Source organism: Athene noctua, chromosome 1 (genome assembly GCF_965140245.1).
Source record: "Athene noctua chromosome 1, bAthNoc1.hap1.1, whole genome shotgun sequence".
Classification (NCBI taxonomy): domain Eukaryota; kingdom Metazoa; phylum Chordata; class Aves; order Strigiformes; family Strigidae; genus Athene; species Athene noctua.
This window is the reverse complement of record NC_134037.1, coordinates 102,980,302-103,000,743: the sequence shown is the minus strand read 5'-3', so window position 1 is coordinate 103,000,743 and position 20,442 is coordinate 102,980,302. Positions and strand designations below refer to the sequence as shown.

Here is a 20,442-nt window from a genome sequence, read left to right as displayed (position 1 = left end):
AGGAAAACAAACAATCAGAAGCACAATTTGGATACTAGCCAATTAGCTACACATTAGATTACCACTAAATCATCTATACAGCCAACTTTCTGCTTTAATTCCCATCTCATTCAGTTTCTCATTTCTTTTCTGACAAATTTCATTGGCAAGCTGAATGCTGACACCCACACAAACCGATTATGAAGATCACAGCTGTCTGTGCACTGGTAAAAGTCAAAATCCCGTGGCTGTGCATGATGGAAAGAGATTTAGAGACAGACTACCACTCTCTTGACACCCTAAAATCAATACATTTTTCTTAAATACAGTGATGAAATATTCCAAGTTCTCAGATACAAAGTTATAGTACACAAGTTTCAGGGAAAAAAGCATTTTCACCATTGCTAAAAACATACATTTAAGTTGCATTTCTGTTAACTAGCCGATAGCTCAATAGCAACAGTATCTTAAATAAATGTAGATGTCATATCACCAGTTACCTGACACACACTAGCTACTCCACATGTGGCAATTTTAAGACTCACAACACATTAGCAATGTGGAGGTCCCTACCAAAATATGTAGATTTAGTTCTCACCAGTCTTCAACTCATCCCAGTTGTGTGAGAGTTCTGGCAACACACGGAAAACTCAGGGCAAGATTTACTGCCACACAACAGCTGGGCTGCATTGGCAACCAGCACAGGCTTTAAACCTTGAATACGTGAGACACTCCAGCTGCTTTGCATTTGCTCCATTACAGCACAAAGACAGAAGTATACTGCTTCACCAGATTTAAATACATGAAATAAAGACATTTAAGATCAATGCTAAATTTCTCAACTTTAACAATGTCATATTTTATGTTCTCTAGTGTTTGATTTAAAGTTTAAATAGAACTCACACACAAGCATTAGCTTAAATTGGAAACAAGCTATATTAAATGTATAAAGACACACCTAAGGGAGAAAGTATTGCAAAAATGCTATCTTTTCCCCAAATAAATTAATTCAAAGGATTCAGAGACAAGGTTAACTTTTTTTAACACTGAAATGTGTTAAGGGATAAAAAAATATCAAGTTCAAGTACCCAGTCTCAAACCCATGTACTTGAGCAGTTAAGCTGTTTGAAGTCCCAGATTAAGTTAACTGACTTTTCTAGAAATTTGTATTTTCAATTTATCATCTTATAATCCTTAAAACATTTTTTTCCCATGCTTTAAAAATGCATTCATAGACCTTAAACTATTTACCTTCCTTAAATTTACTGCAAAACTGCGTTTTGTAAGTTTCATAGAGCTTTGTTTCAAAAATAATTGGAATTCAGAATATTCACAGGATTGTTTTGTTTTGTTTTCCACATTCTCAAAGTCTGCCTGGTATTTTTTGACAGAAGCTACTAAACAGAACATTTTTATAAGTAAGCGACAAAAGATTTGGATCCAGGTATTGGAAACCACACAGCATTTTTCTGTCCATAAACCATCACCAAAACTCACGGTCAAAAACTGTAACTTGCACGCAATTTTATTACGAGCGCAACAGCACAAATTTACCCCTCCTGCAGCTACACGGACTCTACGTCATTAATAATCGTAGATGCTTGTTTCTGTCAAGTACCAGGTCAGGTTCAACTAGAAAACACATATCAGAGATAAATATGCAGTCATATTTCAAAAGGGTTATTGACACATGCTACAAGTCTAATAGGAAACAGACATTTAAAAAGGCTCGGAATTTGGGACCATAAAGTTCATCATCAGTCTTCAGGGGTTCATTTAACCTCTCATTTTCTACGTGTCTCCTCCTATGGAAAAAAAATTGAAAATTATGCAGGGAGTCCTTCAACTATAATCTTCAAGTATAAGGCTCTGCATTGGAGCAGATTGGCATTATTGCTGAGATACATCTGTAGCCTACAATCATAAAATTCATCAGGAGTTTTCAGCTCCATTAAATCAATCAATAAGACCACAACTATTGAAAAGCTTGATATACTGGGCTACAGCATTTTCTTCACAGCGGGACACTCCTGCTGACAGAAGCCCCAAGACTGGATCTACCATGACCTTAGTTCAGTATTGACCACAGCAGGAGGCTACATCTCACACTGGGGGAAGCTTTCATATGAACATACGACTACCTCAGCGCCAATCCAATTTGGCACAGGCTGCCAGGTAAGCAGAGCTCTGCAGTCATTGCCAGCAATCCCACATACATCATGCTGTGCTGTCCTGTCCCCTGCTTAGGGCTAACCATCCACTTGTACCTCCTATGCTGACCTGAATTAATGCAAAAGTGACAACTCAATTCTGTTATTCCTGTCTCTAGCCAATGACAAAGAACATCGTGCAAGAAACAGGAAGCACACTGATTTCATTACTTGAACAGAAAACAATGCAATTATTAATTAGGCTCATTGCCCAGCAGTGTTTTTCCCCTTTGAAAGAGGTGCTGACTCACAAAATCAAAAGGAATTATGAAAGAAAAAAGAAGTACTACAGGGACTCATGCAGCCCAACTTCATATTCCAGCCTTCCAGTAGAAGCACACAAGAAGCAAGAAAAATCCTAAAACATACAGAGCAGTGGCAGGAAAGTACATACCACAATGTTTGCCCAGGAGGCTAAGTGCTTCCTTTTAGACAGTTGAATAGACATAAAAATCCCAAAGTGAGTTACTTAAGCAAGATTAAACAGAGCTGCCAAGGGACTCTTGGTCAAGGCATACAGAGGTCTTCCAGGTTAAAGAAAATGAGAGGGTTTTTTCATGGATACACATGCCTTAAAGCCACCTACCTTGAATACTCCTAAAACTTCTACAAGTAAGCATTATGTTCACCAGTAAATACTTGCAGGAAAGAATTCTAAATAAATCAACAGTTACACATTCTGCTGGTTTGGCTGGGGTACAGTTTGTTTTCTTCACAGTAGCTAGTATGGAGCTATGTTGTGGATTTGTGCTGGAAACAGTGCTGGTCATTCAGGGATGTTTTAGTTATTGCTGAGCCGTGCTGACACAGAGTGAAGCCCTTGTCTGCTTCTCACAGCACCTCCACCAGAGAGTAGACTGGGGGAGCACAAGAATCTGGGAGGGGACAGAGCTGGGGCAGCTGACCCCAACTGACCAAAGGGACATCCCACACAGTATGGCATCATGCTCAGCATATAGAGCTGGGGGAAGCGGAAGGGGGGGGGGGGATGTTTAGAGTTAACGTTGTTCCATCTTCCCAAGTAATGGTTAATGCATGATGGAGCCCTGCTGTCCTGGAGATGGTCAAACACCTGCCTGACCATGGGAAGCGGTGAATGAAGTCCTTTTCTTCCTTATTGCATGAGCAGCTTTTGCTTCACTTATTAAACTGTCTATCTCAGCCTAGGAGTTTTCTCACTTTTACCCTTTTGATTCTTCCCCATCCCACTGGGGGAGTGAACAAGCAGCTGAGTGGGGCTCAGTCACTGGCTGGGGTTAAGCCACAACACACATGAGTGAAAACAGGCATAAACATAGGTTAATTGCCAATACTATCTAGAAGTTTAGCCTACAGGAAAGCATATAAAAAAATGTGCCTTCCCGCACACACACACTTGTACAAAGCAGAGAACTACACCATGTTTTAGAGAATAAAATCTTAGTAAACTTTCTGAATAACATTTGTGTTCCCAGTTTTCAGAACAGACATCAAGATGCCAAGTATTTTATCAGATTGTCCTTATTATCTTGCAGAATGGGAAAAAAAATCTGATTACTATAAGTATTTCATTACTATTTAGACAAATGCAGAGACACCCTCATTTCAATAGCAAAACACTGCATGTCTTAAAATGAACTCAGAAATCCATTTCTTAACTAAGGGTTTATTAGAAAAAGAAATGCAACACATCAAAACCAGCACCCTACATCCAACTTACATAGACTACTCTGCAGGTCTTTCTTTCAAAGAGAAGCTTATGTAACATTTCTTCTTTTAAGAAATCAAAACATGGTATCACCAATTTACAGCTTAAACCAGGTGGCTCCACCTTTGAACAGATCATATTCTAGACTGACTTACGTGCTGCTCATGAAAATAAATACCATTTTGGAGTACTAGAAGCTATTTAACAATTGAAACAATGATAGCTAACTGACACTAACTTGCATATGCTTCACTAGAACAGACAAATGGCACATGGTTAAGACCAATACATTACACTCACAGAACACTCGTGACATTGTATCATGCATGCATACGTCTCAAATGTATGTGTCTATATCAGACACACACCTCTGACAGAAGACATACATACATATTCCTAGTCAAATATATTTTCACAATTACAGTATCTATTAGTAACCTGGACTAATCCAGTGCAACAGTGTTAGACAATACATTTTCATGCAGAATTCTGGCTTTCATCATACCTTGAGACTGACATGAATTTCTGCTCAGAGAAGCAGAGATGAGTAAATGGTGCTGAATCATAAAGCTGTATGTGAAGCCTCATAAGGAAAGTATAGGCAGTGGGTTTTTTTTTAACCTCTGCATTTTCAGAATCAGACTTAACACACAAACAAGTTAGCAACATTCAACATCCATTTCTGTTTCTATACAAGAGTGTACCCTACCAGAGTGAATTTTACCATTTATGTTCTATATTGACGTAGCCAAGAAAAAAATAAATCACTTCAATTTAGGATCTTTCAACTAGCACTGTTGAGCTCCCTGTTACAAGTCAGTGAATTTGGCATTCAGCTACAGAAGCCTGAAGAACACAGGTTAGAAAGGATCACCAATCTACCTGCCCTTTATTCTTTATTTCTTCTCCCAAGCTACCACGTCCAAACACTACTCACTAGAGCAGATGATCTGGCCCAGCATAATGGCTTTTCTCATTGGTGTCTGCAAATCTTCATTTTTACAGCATAAAATATAAAGGCATCAAATTAATTCCAATTAAATTTAAAGGCTGAGAATTATCAGGGTTCCCATTACCATGGAATACAGGTCTTCCTGCTGCAACACTAATTCTGAAAAAGCCCAATTCTTTCAGACAAGCTGACTGATGCTACCAGAATGAGATACAGCACTGTCACAAAAACATGGAATTACTATGAACGCTGCATTTGGTGCTCAGAGTTAAATAAGCACAAATGCCCTGATACTGTTCAATACGCCAACAGTTAACTATTCCTAGACACAAACATTTGTGAATATAGACACAATAATTTGTGCATTCTAGAAATGCTCTCATTCTTCAAACAATGGCTTCCTAGAATCAATAAATAACAGTACTGTGCTGCCCAGCTGACATCTTTAAATTAATTCTGCATTCAGACATTAACATCCCTCCCACAAACTGAAGGGCCATACATATATGGCAAACAGGCACACACAGTTAAAAAACCCAAACACTATGGACACAGTACCATCATATTTTTCATCCTATTCCTGATGTGGGACCTAATATTTGGCCACTGGAAAACCATACTGCTTGCCATCACCTGGATTTTCAACTAATTCCTACCACAGATCAGCAGCATTGGCAAAAAAGATTTGAAGCCAGGGTCTGCTGCAAGGACAGGGGTGGCAGGACAAGCAGTTCTGAGAAACGAGCAGAGAAGAGCAGCAAAGCCCACCCAGCCCATGAGCAACCCTTAATACTGTGCTGTCAAGCGTTCATCATGCATGGTGGCACTTGGAGAACAGTATCATTCTCTGCTGGGAGAGTGGGGTGCCACTGGAGCTCACCACATTACAGGAGTACACAGGCTAGTACAAGAGTCACTGAAGAAACAAGTGCAAGATTCCACAGGGATTTTGTGTTACCTATCTCATACTATGCAGAGGTATGGCCCAATGCCTTCCCCAACATCCAGACAGGGAGCAAGATTCCCACTTCCCTATAAAGAGAAGAATAAAGTCTCTGTGGGAGTTGGAGCTACAGGCAATGACTGGGAATCACTTATACCTAAAGTCACCCAAAGAAGTTAGTATTTGGATATCCGAAAGCACTTCTGCCCAAAGCAAGCTCTCACCACCTCCTCTTCTTCCATACCAGAGACTGACATTTCCTCTCAGAGGTTATTCTTGCTACCAAACACAGGCCACTGAAGAAACAGAATACAACTGTGTACTCAGTATGAAATTACACTTTTTTCAGCCCCATATGATGCAGCTTTTTGTTAATGTACATGGCATTTGGTTTCCAGTACCACAGTCACAGATTGCTGGGATACAAGCATGCAAGAAAGTATATATAAATATATGTATATAAAGAAGTATGTGCAGAATATTAATAGAAACAATTTAAATGTAAGGAAGAATACATGATGGAAGATATTCTGACATCTATGTGGCACATGGGAATTGTAGTACTGAGCAGGGGAGGGGATATCCTGAAAACAGATCCTTAATATTTTTCTACTCTATTTAGTCCATGGAAGATGTGGATGAAACCAGCTTTTTCTCATACCACGGACAGAAATCCAGCTAAAAATCTTCAACATGGAAAAAAAAAGAATGAAAAAATTAGATTGTTCTTTTGTCTAGCTGAAAAGCTTAAATAATGAATGTCCATTTTCTCTTTTAGTAGAGAAGTTCTAAAATAACATGAAGACTAACTTTAAGAAAGCTGCTGTTCTTCAGAGGACCCTCCAGCTAGGACTCCATTTCTCATTTAAATGCCCCAAAATCCAGTAGCCATAGTGCAACAAGACACTTACTTTCCTACTCATTACAGGATTGAGGCACAGTGGAGGCAACCTGCTCAGAGTTGCTGATCATATACTTCCATAGCTCACTGATCCACAGGGCAGGCACATAAGTTGCATTCACTGGCGACTGCTACACACTAGTTAAGAAACAGAGAGAAGTAATCTAGGAAAATAGGGGTGACTGGGAGAGAATTGAAGGTTCTACCTTCACATGAACTATGTATACACTGTCTTTAGTCTTCTGCTCACAATTCCCAACACTTATTACCCAGTTAAAGACCTTGAAACCTGCCTATTATAAATATAACCTGCATATAACAGCAATTAAAGTAATTGCACAGATACTTCTATTACAGCAGTTCTTCCATCCATAGTACAACAATGCAGGAAAGCATGTGCCACATCATTATTTACTCAAGAGACAGGTTTCATCTACCCACATTATACAGTCAAAGAGGCTGGAGGATATTCAACAAGCAAAGGGTGAAGCAAGGCTACAATGCCCTCCAAGCCTTTAAGACACCATGGTAACACATGTGACAAGAAACTCACAGCCCAGCTGAGTTATCTAGAACAGAGAGTGGCTTCCTCTAGCAAGGGAGTAACTCTGCACTGACTACGACATGATCACTTTCAGAAGAGTATAAGAATACACAGAACCAGGCATTTTCAAATTAATTGCCAGGAATGAGGTAACATAACCTATAAGCAAGAGTGTTGTTACAGTCATGCAGGTACTGGCTTGTAAAGGGCATGGAGAAAAGAACCACCTGAACATCTGACCTGAAAGGATCTTTGGTTTAGTTGCAAACAGACACAAAAATTTAAGATGTTTAAAAAACAATCATACAATTCACAAAGTGTATTAAGAGCAGCTAATCCACACAAACAGTAATACTGAGGGCAGCTTGCATCTTTGTTACAGTTAAATCTACAGGCATCAAAATAAATACATGCACCATTTTGTATATTGCTGCTTTTAGACACTCATTTGCCTAATTCCTTCCACACAAGAGAAAAGAATACTCTTACTGCTGGGTAATACATTTTCCCAGGTACTATTTTTTCTTAGTTTCATACCAAGCATTGCAACTCAGAGTTTGATTTGGTTTATTTCTTTGCTGTCTCACCTCACAGGAACACCACATGAAGTGATGCAGAACACCATGCAGCTTCACACTTCTGAGGTGTAGACTGACCATTATCATTGCCCTCAAGATGCCAAGAGCAAAATCTCATAGCACTGTCATCTTTATCTGCACTGCTGGCATTTATTGCCTATCATTCAAAGGCATCCCAGAAGAAATAGGGAGGAGCAGTTATAACCTCCCTAATTAGAGCTAATTGCAGAACAGCATCACAGCCTTTCCCCTAAATTTAACAGGCTATCGGAGCAGCCAGGCATCACACTGTAAGGAGATGTTCCATGCTGGTTTGAAACTGTGGTAGTTAAATAGGAAACACAAAATGAACAAAAAAAACAAACAGCAATGCAAAAAGGCTAATATACCATGTGGTTAATCCTCATGAGACAACAAGAAGCTGCTTCCATGGTCTCAAGACTCAGTTATCTGATGTAATTGGTTTTAATTTAATAACACAAAACACCCAATAATGGAGACGAATGTTTGGCTCTGTACAAGAACTGGTGTAGAATTATGGTAAGATCCGTAAGGATCAACAGAAAAAAATATTGCCAGTACTCTTACTCATATCAGTGGCTCCCTAAAGCAAGACACAACAGTGTCCTGTCACTAGTTTGAGCCTCAGGAGACCTGTAGAGTCACTGTGATAAAACTGGCAGAGAAAATGATCTAAGAAGTGACGAACTTCCGCCTCACAATCTCATTTGTAATGTATTTTAAACCTGCTTCATTACTACAAAGACGAAGCTCACTAAAAGTAGGGCTACACTTCTAACACACCTCTCCTAAAAGCAGGGTCTTCACAGGGGCCTTGTTTCAATTCAAATGATCATATTTCAATCAGGCATCTTTACAGTCCAAACTTGCTTTAAGACTGGCTTTCATCACCTTTTTTAAGCGGCTTTCATCGCCTTTTTTAAGCATTTTAGCCTTTTCTAATCATTTGTTCAAAATGCATTTTAATTCTTAGGATACAGCACTTGATTTTGTCAAATATACAGCCTACTTAGCTATTGTCTGGAAAGTAACCCCCCCCCCTTCCTTTTTAATAATCAGTATTGGTAATCTTGAAGGGAAGGAGGAATCCATAACACCAAAGCTGGAACATTTTATCCTTAATTCCATAGCCTTGCCTGCCTTACCCTCTAGCCAGCTTTTTGTCAGACATACAGATACCACCAGGAGCCAACAGATTTAATTCATCAACAGGTGACACTTAGAACAAGACATGAAAACTCAGAATCCACATTCTAAACAGTGACTGAGTGAGGAGGGATAGGATGAACCATGGAGGCAAATCTCTCACTTTCTGCTCTCCATCTGCTCTTGCTCTTTTTTATATATTGAAATGCATGTTAACTGTGTACATATGCACATACATATGGAGAGAGAGAGCACACACATTGCCCTCTGCTGACCAGAGTCCAATACACGTGTGCTCTAGCACACACACTGCTCATCAAACATGATCTCCAAAGAATGCTTGACAGGACTGTATCTGTGTGTATTGATTTGCTGCTACAAGTAAGAGACACCTTCAATTTGGCATCACCAAGGCTTTTTCAGAAGCCAATTTTATTGCCTGGGGTTTCTCTGCTTTCATTCCTCCTACTTGGTGACACACATAGCAGGACAGTGGAAAACAAAAAAACAACAAAAAAATCAAACTAACCACACACCAGTTGCTTATGGGTTAGCCTATGACTACCTACATACCAGCACTCAAAGCTCTTGCCATTTTATATGTTTGTCAGTGCTTATTTCCCCCCCCCCCCCCCCCAGTTAGGAATTTTAATTAAATACCAGGGAGCTGGGAGTGGGCAGAAGATGGAGAAGTCAAGCAGGAAAACATAGCTGAGAGGCACTAACTGCTACTTTCAGGCTACCCTGTTTGCAATTCCTTCCCTCTGCTCTTTTCATGAGTACTGTCATTTTACCCTTCAACATGACTACTAACTAGAAACATCAAATACTGAAGGAAATCAAAACACACTTCAATTCTTAAGGTCCTCTCCTTCATCCCTACACTAGAACTTTTTTGTTTCAAATGTTCACTTCCTTGACTTGGGGAGGTGTGGTGGTTTAGGCCTTGCCAGGACCTGAGACCACATTGCCATTGTCTCTCCCCCGCCCTCGAACTGGACAGGGCAGGGAGCAAGGCACAAACTCTGGGGTTGAGATAAGGAAAAATCTAATACAACAGTGTAACAAATAGTAAACTGAACAACAACAACAGCAGCAATAACAATAAACAGTAATAAGAATGAACAGGACAAGAGATATACCACAAGGATAGAGCAGCGAAGGGGAGCACCGCTTGGGCGCAGGGACCTGACTGGTATTGAATAAGGAGGCTAGAGCTCCCTCACCACTGCTGGGGAAACTTAACCCTATCCTAGCTGAACCAGGACAGGATAGTAAGAAACCACTTCAGACCAAAGTTTGGCACACACTTTAGATTGGAAAAAAACACAGAATACTTTTTAATTTAGGAAGCAGCTTAATAAGTTCAACTGTAAGCTTCTTACAGAGAATCTACATATTATATTAAGTCTGCAGATCATCTTTCTGACAGTGACTGGCCATAAGGTACTATTCATAAGTACCTACAGATGGACATAAAAGTAGACTGGGGTTCTTGAAGTGGTGGGAGAAGAAAGATTTCTGGTATTGTTTCTATACTCACCCAATGCCCAGTATGATGCAGCTTCCAAAGGTGGAGCACTGCTGTAGAGAGCGTGGATATACATGAGGTGAATCATCAGCTCAGCCAGACACCACCAAAAGAAAATACGAATTATGCCCACAATTAAGATGCTGAGATTGGTCTTCAAACTGAAGGCTTCTTGTCGTCTCATCTAAAAAAGAAATCCAGAGAGGTTATATGGCACATAACTGACTGTTTTGCTCAAATACTTACTCATCCCAAGAACTTTTTTTTAAATTTCATTTGCTATTCATTACTATTACTAAGGGGACCATTTGACAATACCATCTGGAAATTCCTGACATACTCTTGAGTGAGACTGGTGTCTCCATTCTCAATCTCAGTAAGCACCATAAATCAAAGAGACCAAACATGAACATACACTGCACCAAACTGCTGTAGAAAAGGCCAAGTGCTGTTAAACTGTACAGAATTTAGACATGAGACTTTTTTTTAATTTCTGTAACTTGATCAACCTTTAGAGATAATCAAAAAAGTTTAAAGAAACTGCAACTATGAAGGAAGTTTTCCAAGCAGCAGCCCTACCAAACACAGAAACAATGACTGCTTGCTCTTAAAATACTTCCGACTTCTACCAGCTGCATGGGACTGATTATTTGAGGGCAGTTCTTCATTTTCTTCCTGCAGTATTGCCATAGTCAACAAGACCTAAATGAGGTGCTGAGCAAATGGCAGTTCAGTGGAAGTTAAATACCAGATAAGATAAGGTTTGCCATTTACAGGCTTCTCAAGATGCCCCAAATTCTTACGCTGCTAACTATAGTAAACACACCTGTATATTATCTTCTTTCTGCAGTAGAAGAGAATATAATCAAACAACAGAAACATAAGATTGCCTAAAAATGTAATCGTGTTTTGTACGTTATCATTGTGTGTGTGCACAACATTTCCTTCTCCAGTCTCTAACTTGCCACCAAAAATGCATGTAGAAGACAAGCAACCAACCCATCTGCACAGACAAAACCCCCTCAACTGCAAGTACACAGTATAGCAAATACAGTTAGCTCTGCTCACTTACAAACGAAGCAGGACACTAATTTTCAAGGTTCATTTGTACCAGCTAGATGAAAACTTGGAGACTACTATTTAATTGCAGGGATTTGCACAACAGGCCTTCAAACCCACGACCAGAATTGCTATGCCCTGCTTCAACCCAGAAATTCAACAAGGCCATTGATGAAGCATCAGTCTCATTTTTGCCTGGCAATGGATGCCAGTTGCCAGCATTGGTATTAACACCCTTCAGGACATACAGCAGTTTCTCTGCCTCCACTTTCCAGCGTGTTCAGCAGGAGCCCTTGTCTCAGTCTCAGCTTCAGTTAAGGGGTTCTGCAGGTGGTCTTTTCTGACAGCAGCAATAAACACACTTTGCATTTTGCACTTTCAATCAACCGCTGGGCACTGCAAACTTTGAAACCCTTCTCCAACCTCAGATGTCCAGGCAACATCCTCTGCTCAGGTAATGGCTCTGACAATGCACTCCAGCAATCAGCAACAAGAAACACATTAAGGTTGATCAGTTTGGTTCCGTCTTCTTTATGGCTTTAACCAAACAGGTCTGTTCATATTTAAATGAAACCTATTGCAAATACAGGCATACTGTTCTCAGTCTTCCTTTCTCTCCTCACAGCAAGAATACAGTAGGTGGTCTCTGCACAAGTCTTTGCAGAGCCATACCAGATGAGCTTAGTTTCAATGCAAGACCACCCTCAGTTTTTCCTACAGCCATTCCCAAGCTGCTCTCAACTTGAAGTCTTATAGTCTTCTGAAACATTCTTTAAAAAACAAACAACTTCTCCCTCTGCTAGGGGTACAAGAATATAGATGGGATTTAACACACTTCAGAAGCTACAAAACAATAAACAGTAAAAAAATAAATTACCTCAGTTTCTAAGCAATTCTATGCAGACTTTTCCTACAACATCCAGCCCAGGATAACAACATTCAGCCTTGCATCTTCCAGAGCTACTGAAGACAAATGAGCATAGGACTTGTCACTCAGGAGTCCACCAGAATCTGTTTCCACCTGCATAAAGCTCAGTCTATTTGCTGTGGCTTCAACAGAAAATTCCCAAATATAAAACAGAAGGAAGCACCTAGGCTTCTATACATAAATTGAAACAGCAGTTTTATCCACCCTTCCCAATGATGTTAGCTATAGACATCATGGGTGGTGATTTTACTTCTCACTCAAGTGTGCAAGAAAATAAGGAAAGTAATAAAGCATGGAAATGTGGAGTTTTCTCCTGTCATGTAGAAACAGGCTTGAAAAGCAGCCTGCAAGGCACTAGGAAAAACATTCAGTAAGAAAGGCAGGTCTTTCACATTGAAGGAGCTGCTCAGCTTGCTAAAGTCTGAAGTGTTCCAAGTAAATCAGCTGTTTTCACGCCAACATGAGGAGAAATTGGAGTCTTCAAGAATTCCAATACAAACCTGCAGCTTTCTGTGACTCCAAAACCTGTTCTGGAGTTAACAGCCAGCTGCTGCTGAAAACGTTACTTTATTCCACCTGATGGAAGAGAGGAAGACAAAAATCCAGTCCAGCATCTACACACTAAAATTATGAACACTCTCCAAACGTAATGACACATGTCACTTGCTCCCAGGTTGAAGGGATGAATCTGATGTCAGACAACAAAGATCGTGTAAAGTAGAACTTGAGGGGGAAGGTTTGTCTTGACATTGATATCCAGGGCATCGTCAAATTCCCAATGCTACATTCAGAATTGTCCAGTCTTCACATTCCTATAACATTACTTGATATTTTCAAAGTTATGTGGAAGATAGCTTAAAACACCCAAACAATTCTTAATCTCCAAGGAGATTAAGTAAAAAACTGAAATCCTTCAAGTCACTAGTAAGGAGGAAAAATACTAGTTATAGATAGATGCTTTTACTGAAGTCAAAACATGCATAAATAAAAACTCCCTTCCTGCATGGTTTTGTTTTGCCTTTTTCCCCAAAGTACCTTGTTACGGGAAAAAATATTTATTTCAGATAGAAATAGAGATCAGAGTCTGACAGAGAAGATTAATCATCCAGCCTTCAAAAATTATTTTGCTTTCTTTCCACCTTCTCTAACACTGGAGTCTAATCAATCTCTCTCCACCCAAGCACTAGATATAAAGACTTATTTTGACAATACATTTCCAACATTAGTTACCAGCCTTATGCAAGTTCAGTATGACACCATGGCTGGCATACGAGTACCCAAGACTGGTTTCTAACTACAGCCTTCCCTTTTGCATGCAGCATACTTCAACACTTACACAGAAAAAGACGATTTATACAGACAAGTATTATGAACACCCTCTGTTTGACAGTCTCATCAATATTAATTTTTCTCAAGTAGTTAAGCAGGAAATAAATAGAAACTCTAGCTTACCTGTAAACTACATTATGAAACATACCATTAAAAGAGCACCTCAAGGAAAACTGGATGAATTTGTCTAACATTCTCATGATTGGTATTAAAACCTCTCAAGATGAGCAAAAAAACCCAAACCCATCATGCTTTAATTTTAAATTTTACTCCTCAGAGTACAGGGTCTGTGTCTGGATTTGGCAGCTGAAAAGAGATCACCACCTACTTCAATAGTTCTTCAACCAATTCACCTGAGACACAGATGCACTGAGAAATCCGTAACTGCGTGATCTTAAAAACCACTGTTACCTGCTTACTGAATTCATCAAAATTCATAAGGGGTCCATTGTGGAACATGGGATAATAAAACACGTATGCCAGCATCCACAGGAACGAGTGGGTTGACTTCTGGGCAGGTCCATGCCAGCAGTACTCCAGGCTGAAGCTTGTGCAGAAGAGGCAGCGGACAGACACAGTGAAGAGCAGCAGATAATACTCATTTTCTGTGTCATACCACTTTCTCTGCAAGACAAAAACAAAGCCAGACACTGATGGCACAATGCTGTGTTTTCTACATGGCTGGACAACGATGTCCACCCAGATTCTAACTTTCAGGGTCACCAGCAGCAGGAAACAACTAAAGCAAACAGCAGCCGGAACAAGGATCTGAAGCGAACAGCACTACTTTACACATGAACAACAAGCACTGGCTGTTAATGGAGAAAGGGCCTCCAGAGCTATTGCAACCAGCATAAAGAGACAACAGCTTGATTTCAGAAATGTATCAGTTTGTGAAGAACTGACAGCAGGAGAGCTTTTCTTACAAGAATGCCATTATCTCCCTCAGAGTTGGTCCAGTAATACAATATCCAAGCCAGCTGAGAACGCTACTGACAGCCGAGGGACTGCTATGGCTGAAGCCAAGGCTGTGGTTCAGATCTGAAGAGAATTAGTCACTCCTGAGAAAACCTGAGACTGGCAAAAATGTTACTGAGCATTATCAAGTTTCACACTCAGTCACACCTGTTTCCAGAAACAAAAAACAAAATCACAAAAAACTTGGGAACCATCAGCCAAACTGTTTGGCTGATTACAGTTGTATTGCAGCAAGCCCTTTCCTCCTCTCATCAAGAGATAAATCTGCCTACAAGAGATCCTACCTGCTCATCTCCCCTCTGGCCTCCTGCTGAACATCAGGGCAACAAACCTTAAAACATGCTCAGTTTTTCCCCTTAATCTATGTGAATGCAACAAGGACATTTCCTCACAACTGAGCAGCAGCTTCTCCAAAATCTGTATGGCCCAGCAAAAGCCATTAGAGAAAGAGCAAAACTGAGCTTGTACCAACCAGCTGTGAGCAAGCAACTCATCTGGTACAAATCAAAGTGGTGGAGAAACACTTCCATGCAGAAGTCTGCAGTCACCAATACGGTACAGTCAGGCTTGACAAAGCAACTCCCGGCTGTGAATCCAAACACCAAGCTCCAAAGAACAAGAAATGCGTTTACTAGAGCACTAGTAAAGATTACCATACTCCAGCTCTACTGAACACCACTTACACATTAAGGCACATACTTTCATCTCAATGTACCAGCCAGCATGGTTGAGAAATAAAACTTTTCTAACTGGAGAAGCTCCAGTATGAGTCACTGTAGCTCTACTCCCTAAGGTTTTTCAAGTCAACCTCTGCTTACATCAACTGAAAGGATAGTACTCTATCATAAAGATACCTGCCATAACGGACAATCACCACCATAATTAATTTGATGTTTAATTAGTCCTTCTCACATTACCTTGGCTTCTTCCACAGCTGGTATGCGCAAAGTGGACAGCAGGATAAGGGAGCACAACCACGTCAGGAACGACAGCTGAAACTGAGCCACAGCAAACGAAATAGTTGCATGTACCAAAATGACAGCAAAGCCCTTGATTCCCAGTAACAACCAGCAAGCAGCCATTCCATAAACCATCAAGCACCATGGTTTATACTGTTAGAAAAAGAAAAATGAACAATTTTTAGTTTGATTATTTCCAAACGAAAAAACCACCCAATATCTGTGCTGTCCCACACAAGGTCTAGAGAAGAAACATGCAGTAGAAACATGACAATCATTTCCCACACTCAGACAATCATTTAGCAACAATGCCAAAACCCAAAAAATTCATCACCTTACAGTCTTGGAAAGGAATAACTACACCCTCCTTTTGTGTACAAGTCAAATGACACTGGTTAATGGTTCACAACAAAGCACAGGCTTTCACAGGTTGGAAGCTGAAGTCTCCAAACACTATTGGCAACCAACCTCCTCGGTCTCACCTGTGCATTGCTACAGACCCACTCACACCATTCACCCAACAGAATGGGATTTCCCACACTCAGTAGCCTCAGTGCATAGTTTCCCATGGCCAGAGTAAACTGAAACCCATAGAAACTCTCTGCTGTGAAGGAAATCCATACATACCTTCTCCACCAAGAGCCTGGACACTTGCGACACCAGCAGGTGACCAGCCAGAAGCCACAGTATGCGCTCCCTTCCCCATTCAATCCAGTAGCTCCACTCAAAGTCTGTGGGGTCCTGTGGCATCAAGGGAACCAATCACTATGTGTATCTGGCCATAAAAGCATGTTCTTACAGGACAAGGAAACATCTCTAACACACGAGGTCCATTACCCCACACCACAGAACTCTCTATCTGAGGAATGTCATTTCAGCGATCCAGCTGGGTCACTTACAGCAGTGAGCTCAGACAGTGCCATTCTGACTTCCAGTGGTGTGAAATTCAGAAAGAGAGCTTTAGACGGTGCTGAACCTGACCAAGCAGCAAACATTGCCTTTCCCCACAAACACTGGTGAGTTTTCCAACCAGAAAGTGGGCAGGGAGGCACACACACACCCTTCCCCCTCTTCCCTGGGACACGGAGAACAGGCAGGTGAGTACAGAGGTGCAGACTGGAACAAGGGTCCCACTTCTCAGGGCCTCCCAGTCCAACACACCCTTGCTTTGGTTCCCTGTCAGGAAGCTTCTCAGTAAACAACAAATTAGTCTGCTACTACCATTGCTGACTATCTCTTCAAACCCAACAAAATTCACACCTGTGCTTGCCCTGATCCTTTTCATTTCAGGAATTTTTTTCCACTTAGAAAGAAAAAAACCAAATCCGTTTTGGACTACACTTAATTTATGCAAAGTTTAGCCAGGAATTTTTCTCAGTCTTTTAAGAAAGAGCTTTTAAGAAAGGCAACAGAGAAACAGAGCACTGCCTTCCTTGTGTGTGCCCCTCACCTCTCCTGAGGGATTCAGAGAGCAACTCTGCTCTGCCTTGGAAAACCAAGAGCTTGGGTGAAAAGGCACCTTGCTGGAAGAGAAGTTACACTCCCTGTTTCAAGAAAGCCTAGGTGGGATCAGATGAATTCAGGTCAGCTGGAGACCCCTGTGACATGGAGTTTTTATCTAAGCTAGGTAAAAAGGATCAGATGGTAGCCCTGTGTCCCATACAGAACCCCACTAAAAGTTCATCTCCACGACTGCTTTATGGCTTTCTCAAAAGCACATCAAAGGTCCCTTACCAGCAGTGATGGTGGGGCTAAACACCAGAATAGTTCCACAGCAGTGCATTCCTGCTCTTGCTTAAATTATCCTTAATATTAGTTGCATTAATTGCACTTCTTCAGAAGGATGTGAGGTCAAAAACAAGCAAGGGTGGGGGAGTTGGTTGGTTTTTGGTAGAGGGGTACTGGTTTTCTTATTAGTCTTAAAACCAACCAAGTTTCTTAAAGTCCTTACACCTCAAAAATCTGCTCTCCTCTATGCTGGACTACAGGCCAGCCGAGAGGAAAATGCATGTTCACTGATGTTAAACATTTTCCAAACCACAGTGACAAGAAAAAGGGGGAAGAGGCTGCAGGAAACAAATGTGATTATAGCTTTTAAAGCCAAGCAGTAAACCAGAAGGTTATTAAATGATGTAACAAAGGAGAAGCACTTAGGACAGGGATCAAGAAAAGAGACAAAACTTTGGTTATGATTCTTAGATCTAGACACACCCAGCAGGTCCCTCTTCTTCATTAGAAATAGACTGAAATTAACTATGAATATCCAAATTTGAAAAGTTACTACAAACCTCTGAAGCTAACTCGGAAGCTTGGGAGAGCAAGGAACATGGAAACATGATGTTCACATTATTGCCAGAAAATAAAAGATGCTGATACTGGTCACCCATCCTACCTTTTTGAGACCCCAAAAAAGAGTCCCTGGTTCCAGTCCAAATCTTCTGTCCATCACAGCTTCATATTCTGCAGAGAAGAGAAAACCTTTGCTAAGGACACAGCAGCCTGAGCAGGGAGAGGCAGGGACATGGCCCCTGCTGCTCAAGAGCAACAGGGTCCTACATTGCCTCCACCGATGGGGACACTTGGAGCCAGGGAAGGGCAAGTCACCACTCACCAGACGAGCTTCCCAACCAGGCCACAGCTCTGCCCCGCAGCAAAGGCAAAGCCACTGAATTGCCCAGAGCCTATGCTTTGATACCCCCTTGCAGCAGGGGCAGTAGCAGACAGCAACCAACTTTTTACCACACAGGACGACCACAAATCCTCATTTCCCCTCTTTGAGGACTGCCTGGTTTCTCCCACCAGAAGGACACACAGCACTGACAGTGACCAGTATGGCCAGAATGGGGCAAAGCTGCTCAGAGAAGCTGCCTCCAGAGCCTGTTCCCCTGCAGGCTTTTGCCATCTCTGCAGAAGACGTGCTGCACATGCGGGTGTGCAGCCTTGTACCCATTTACCCAGCACTTCCTTCACTGCCCTGCAGATTCCTTTCTGACACTCCTGTCCTTCCCTTAAGCACTTCTGAGGGCCAGCTAGGGTCATTAATGTAGAACACCTTGCTGATTAAAGCCTAATAAGTTGCAATAAACATTTCCCTAACCAGCTATAGTTTTATTAGATCATACGACCTTCATTTCCCTTAAAATACCCACGTGCCAGAAGACAGCTTCTCTTCATCTACAAATTGCATTTAAGTTGTTTTAAAACCCCACCCCTCCTTTGCACGACACAGCCCCACTGAACCAGAACCAAGCCACTGCAGCAGCTACCCAGAGGTTACACACAAGGCACAGGTGGGTATCTGGAGAGAAACTGACCCCAAAGCTGCAGAGACAACCCAGCACAGGAGCCCCACGGCTCCAGGCAGGGAAGCACCCACCTGCCCTGGGGCCTCCCCAGGTTCAACCCCCGGCAAGCACCATCAGGAGGCACAGCTGGTTCTGAACCACCCACCTCCAATGGGCTGCAGGTGAAAAAATCCAAGACTAGCCAGGAATCCAGCGCCAACATTCCCACACTTCCCCCATCTGAGTATCTGACTCCAGCGGCCTCCCTCGCCTCCTCCCTGGCAGCCGGGTGCCAGGACAGCGTGGCCCTCGAGGCAGAAAAGCCCTGGGAAGAGCCCTCCGCCCTGCCGGCACCCGGCTACCCCGGCCTCACCCGGGGCTGGTTTGCGGCCAGGAAGAGCGGAGGCGCTCCTTGCAGGAGAGCGAAGCAGAAGCCATCCCAGAGAGCACACGTCAAGCCGAGCAGGCTCCCGGGCACGGGCGGGAAGCGCTGCGGGAGCGAGCACACCCGCACCGCACACTTACTTTGAGACACTTGGTGCGCTTCGTAGAAGGCGTAGAGGTGGGAGCCCACGGCCAGGGCTCCGTACACACACATTTCCCAGGCCGGCAGCAGCATCGGCCCGGGAGCTGCTCCCCCGCTGACCCCGCCGGCCGCCTCCCTGCGGGGAGAGAGAGGACGGGAGAGGTTTCCCCGCGGAAGACGGGCGAGCACCGGGACAACCCGCACGCCGGGCCCTCGGCGCGGAACCCGGCCGGGCGGCGGCCACCGAGCGCGCTGCCGGGGCCCTGCGGCGGGGCGGGCGCGGGGCGAGGAGGCGGCCGGGCTCCGCCGGCAGCTGCCGGGACGGGAGGCGAGACGAGCCCTGCCCTGCCCGGCCGCGGAGGCCCCCGGGCCGAGGGCTCGGTGCGGTCCGGGCCCGGCGGGGCCCTCGGCGCAAGACTAAGGCCAGGGCCGGACTCCGGCTGCTCTCGCTGACCCAGGACCAAGGGGAGCAGAAGAGGGGACCCCGCTCACCTGAGGAGGGCTCCGCCGCCGGGAGCGGGAGCGGCGGCGGCTGCAGGCGGGCCGGGCCGAGGCTCCAGCCCCGCGGCGGGCAGGCGGCCCCCAGCCAGGGGCACCTGCGGGGCAGCTCCGGGCCACGCCACCCCCGCCGCTCCGCGGAAGCCCCGACCCCGCCCGCCCCCTTCGGAGCTGCGGCCGCCCCCCGCGGAGGGCGGGCGGGAGCGGGGCGGAGCTCCCCGCCCCTGCACGCCCTTTCCCGGCCTCCGGGCGGCGCCGCAGCCCGCCCCGCCGCGCTCCCGGCGGAGAGGGGGGCGGCCGGGCGGGACCCGCTCCCGGCCCCTCGCCGGCCGCGAACCGGGCTACTGAGAAACACCGTTGTCTTTGGGCGTGTAACGTGCATGAAATCG

At 43.4% G+C, this 20,442-nt stretch overlaps 1 protein-coding gene across 1 annotated transcript in view; it reads right to left on the bottom strand.

Annotated features, from left to right (window-relative positions):
* Nucleotides 1-20,198, bottom strand: part of HHAT (hedgehog acyltransferase) — a 186,759-nt gene extending 166,561 nt beyond the window's left edge. Inside the window, exons 1-7 of the mRNA XM_074926062.1 lie at nt 20,048-20,198; nt 19,555-19,691; nt 18,138-18,205; nt 16,373-16,486; nt 15,704-15,898; nt 14,220-14,432; nt 10,505-10,676 (exon numbers count right to left, since the gene is read on the bottom strand). Of these exons, the coding sequence (XP_074782163.1) occupies nt 10,505-10,676; nt 14,220-14,432; nt 15,704-15,898; nt 16,373-16,486; nt 18,138-18,205; nt 19,555-19,648 (856 nt within the window). The 5' untranslated portion in view covers nt 19,649-19,691; nt 20,048-20,198. The remainder of the gene's footprint in view (nt 1-10,504; nt 10,677-14,219; nt 14,433-15,703; nt 15,899-16,372; nt 16,487-18,137; nt 18,206-19,554; nt 19,692-20,047) is intronic.
* Between the last annotated feature and the right edge of the window lie 244 nt (nt 20,199-20,442).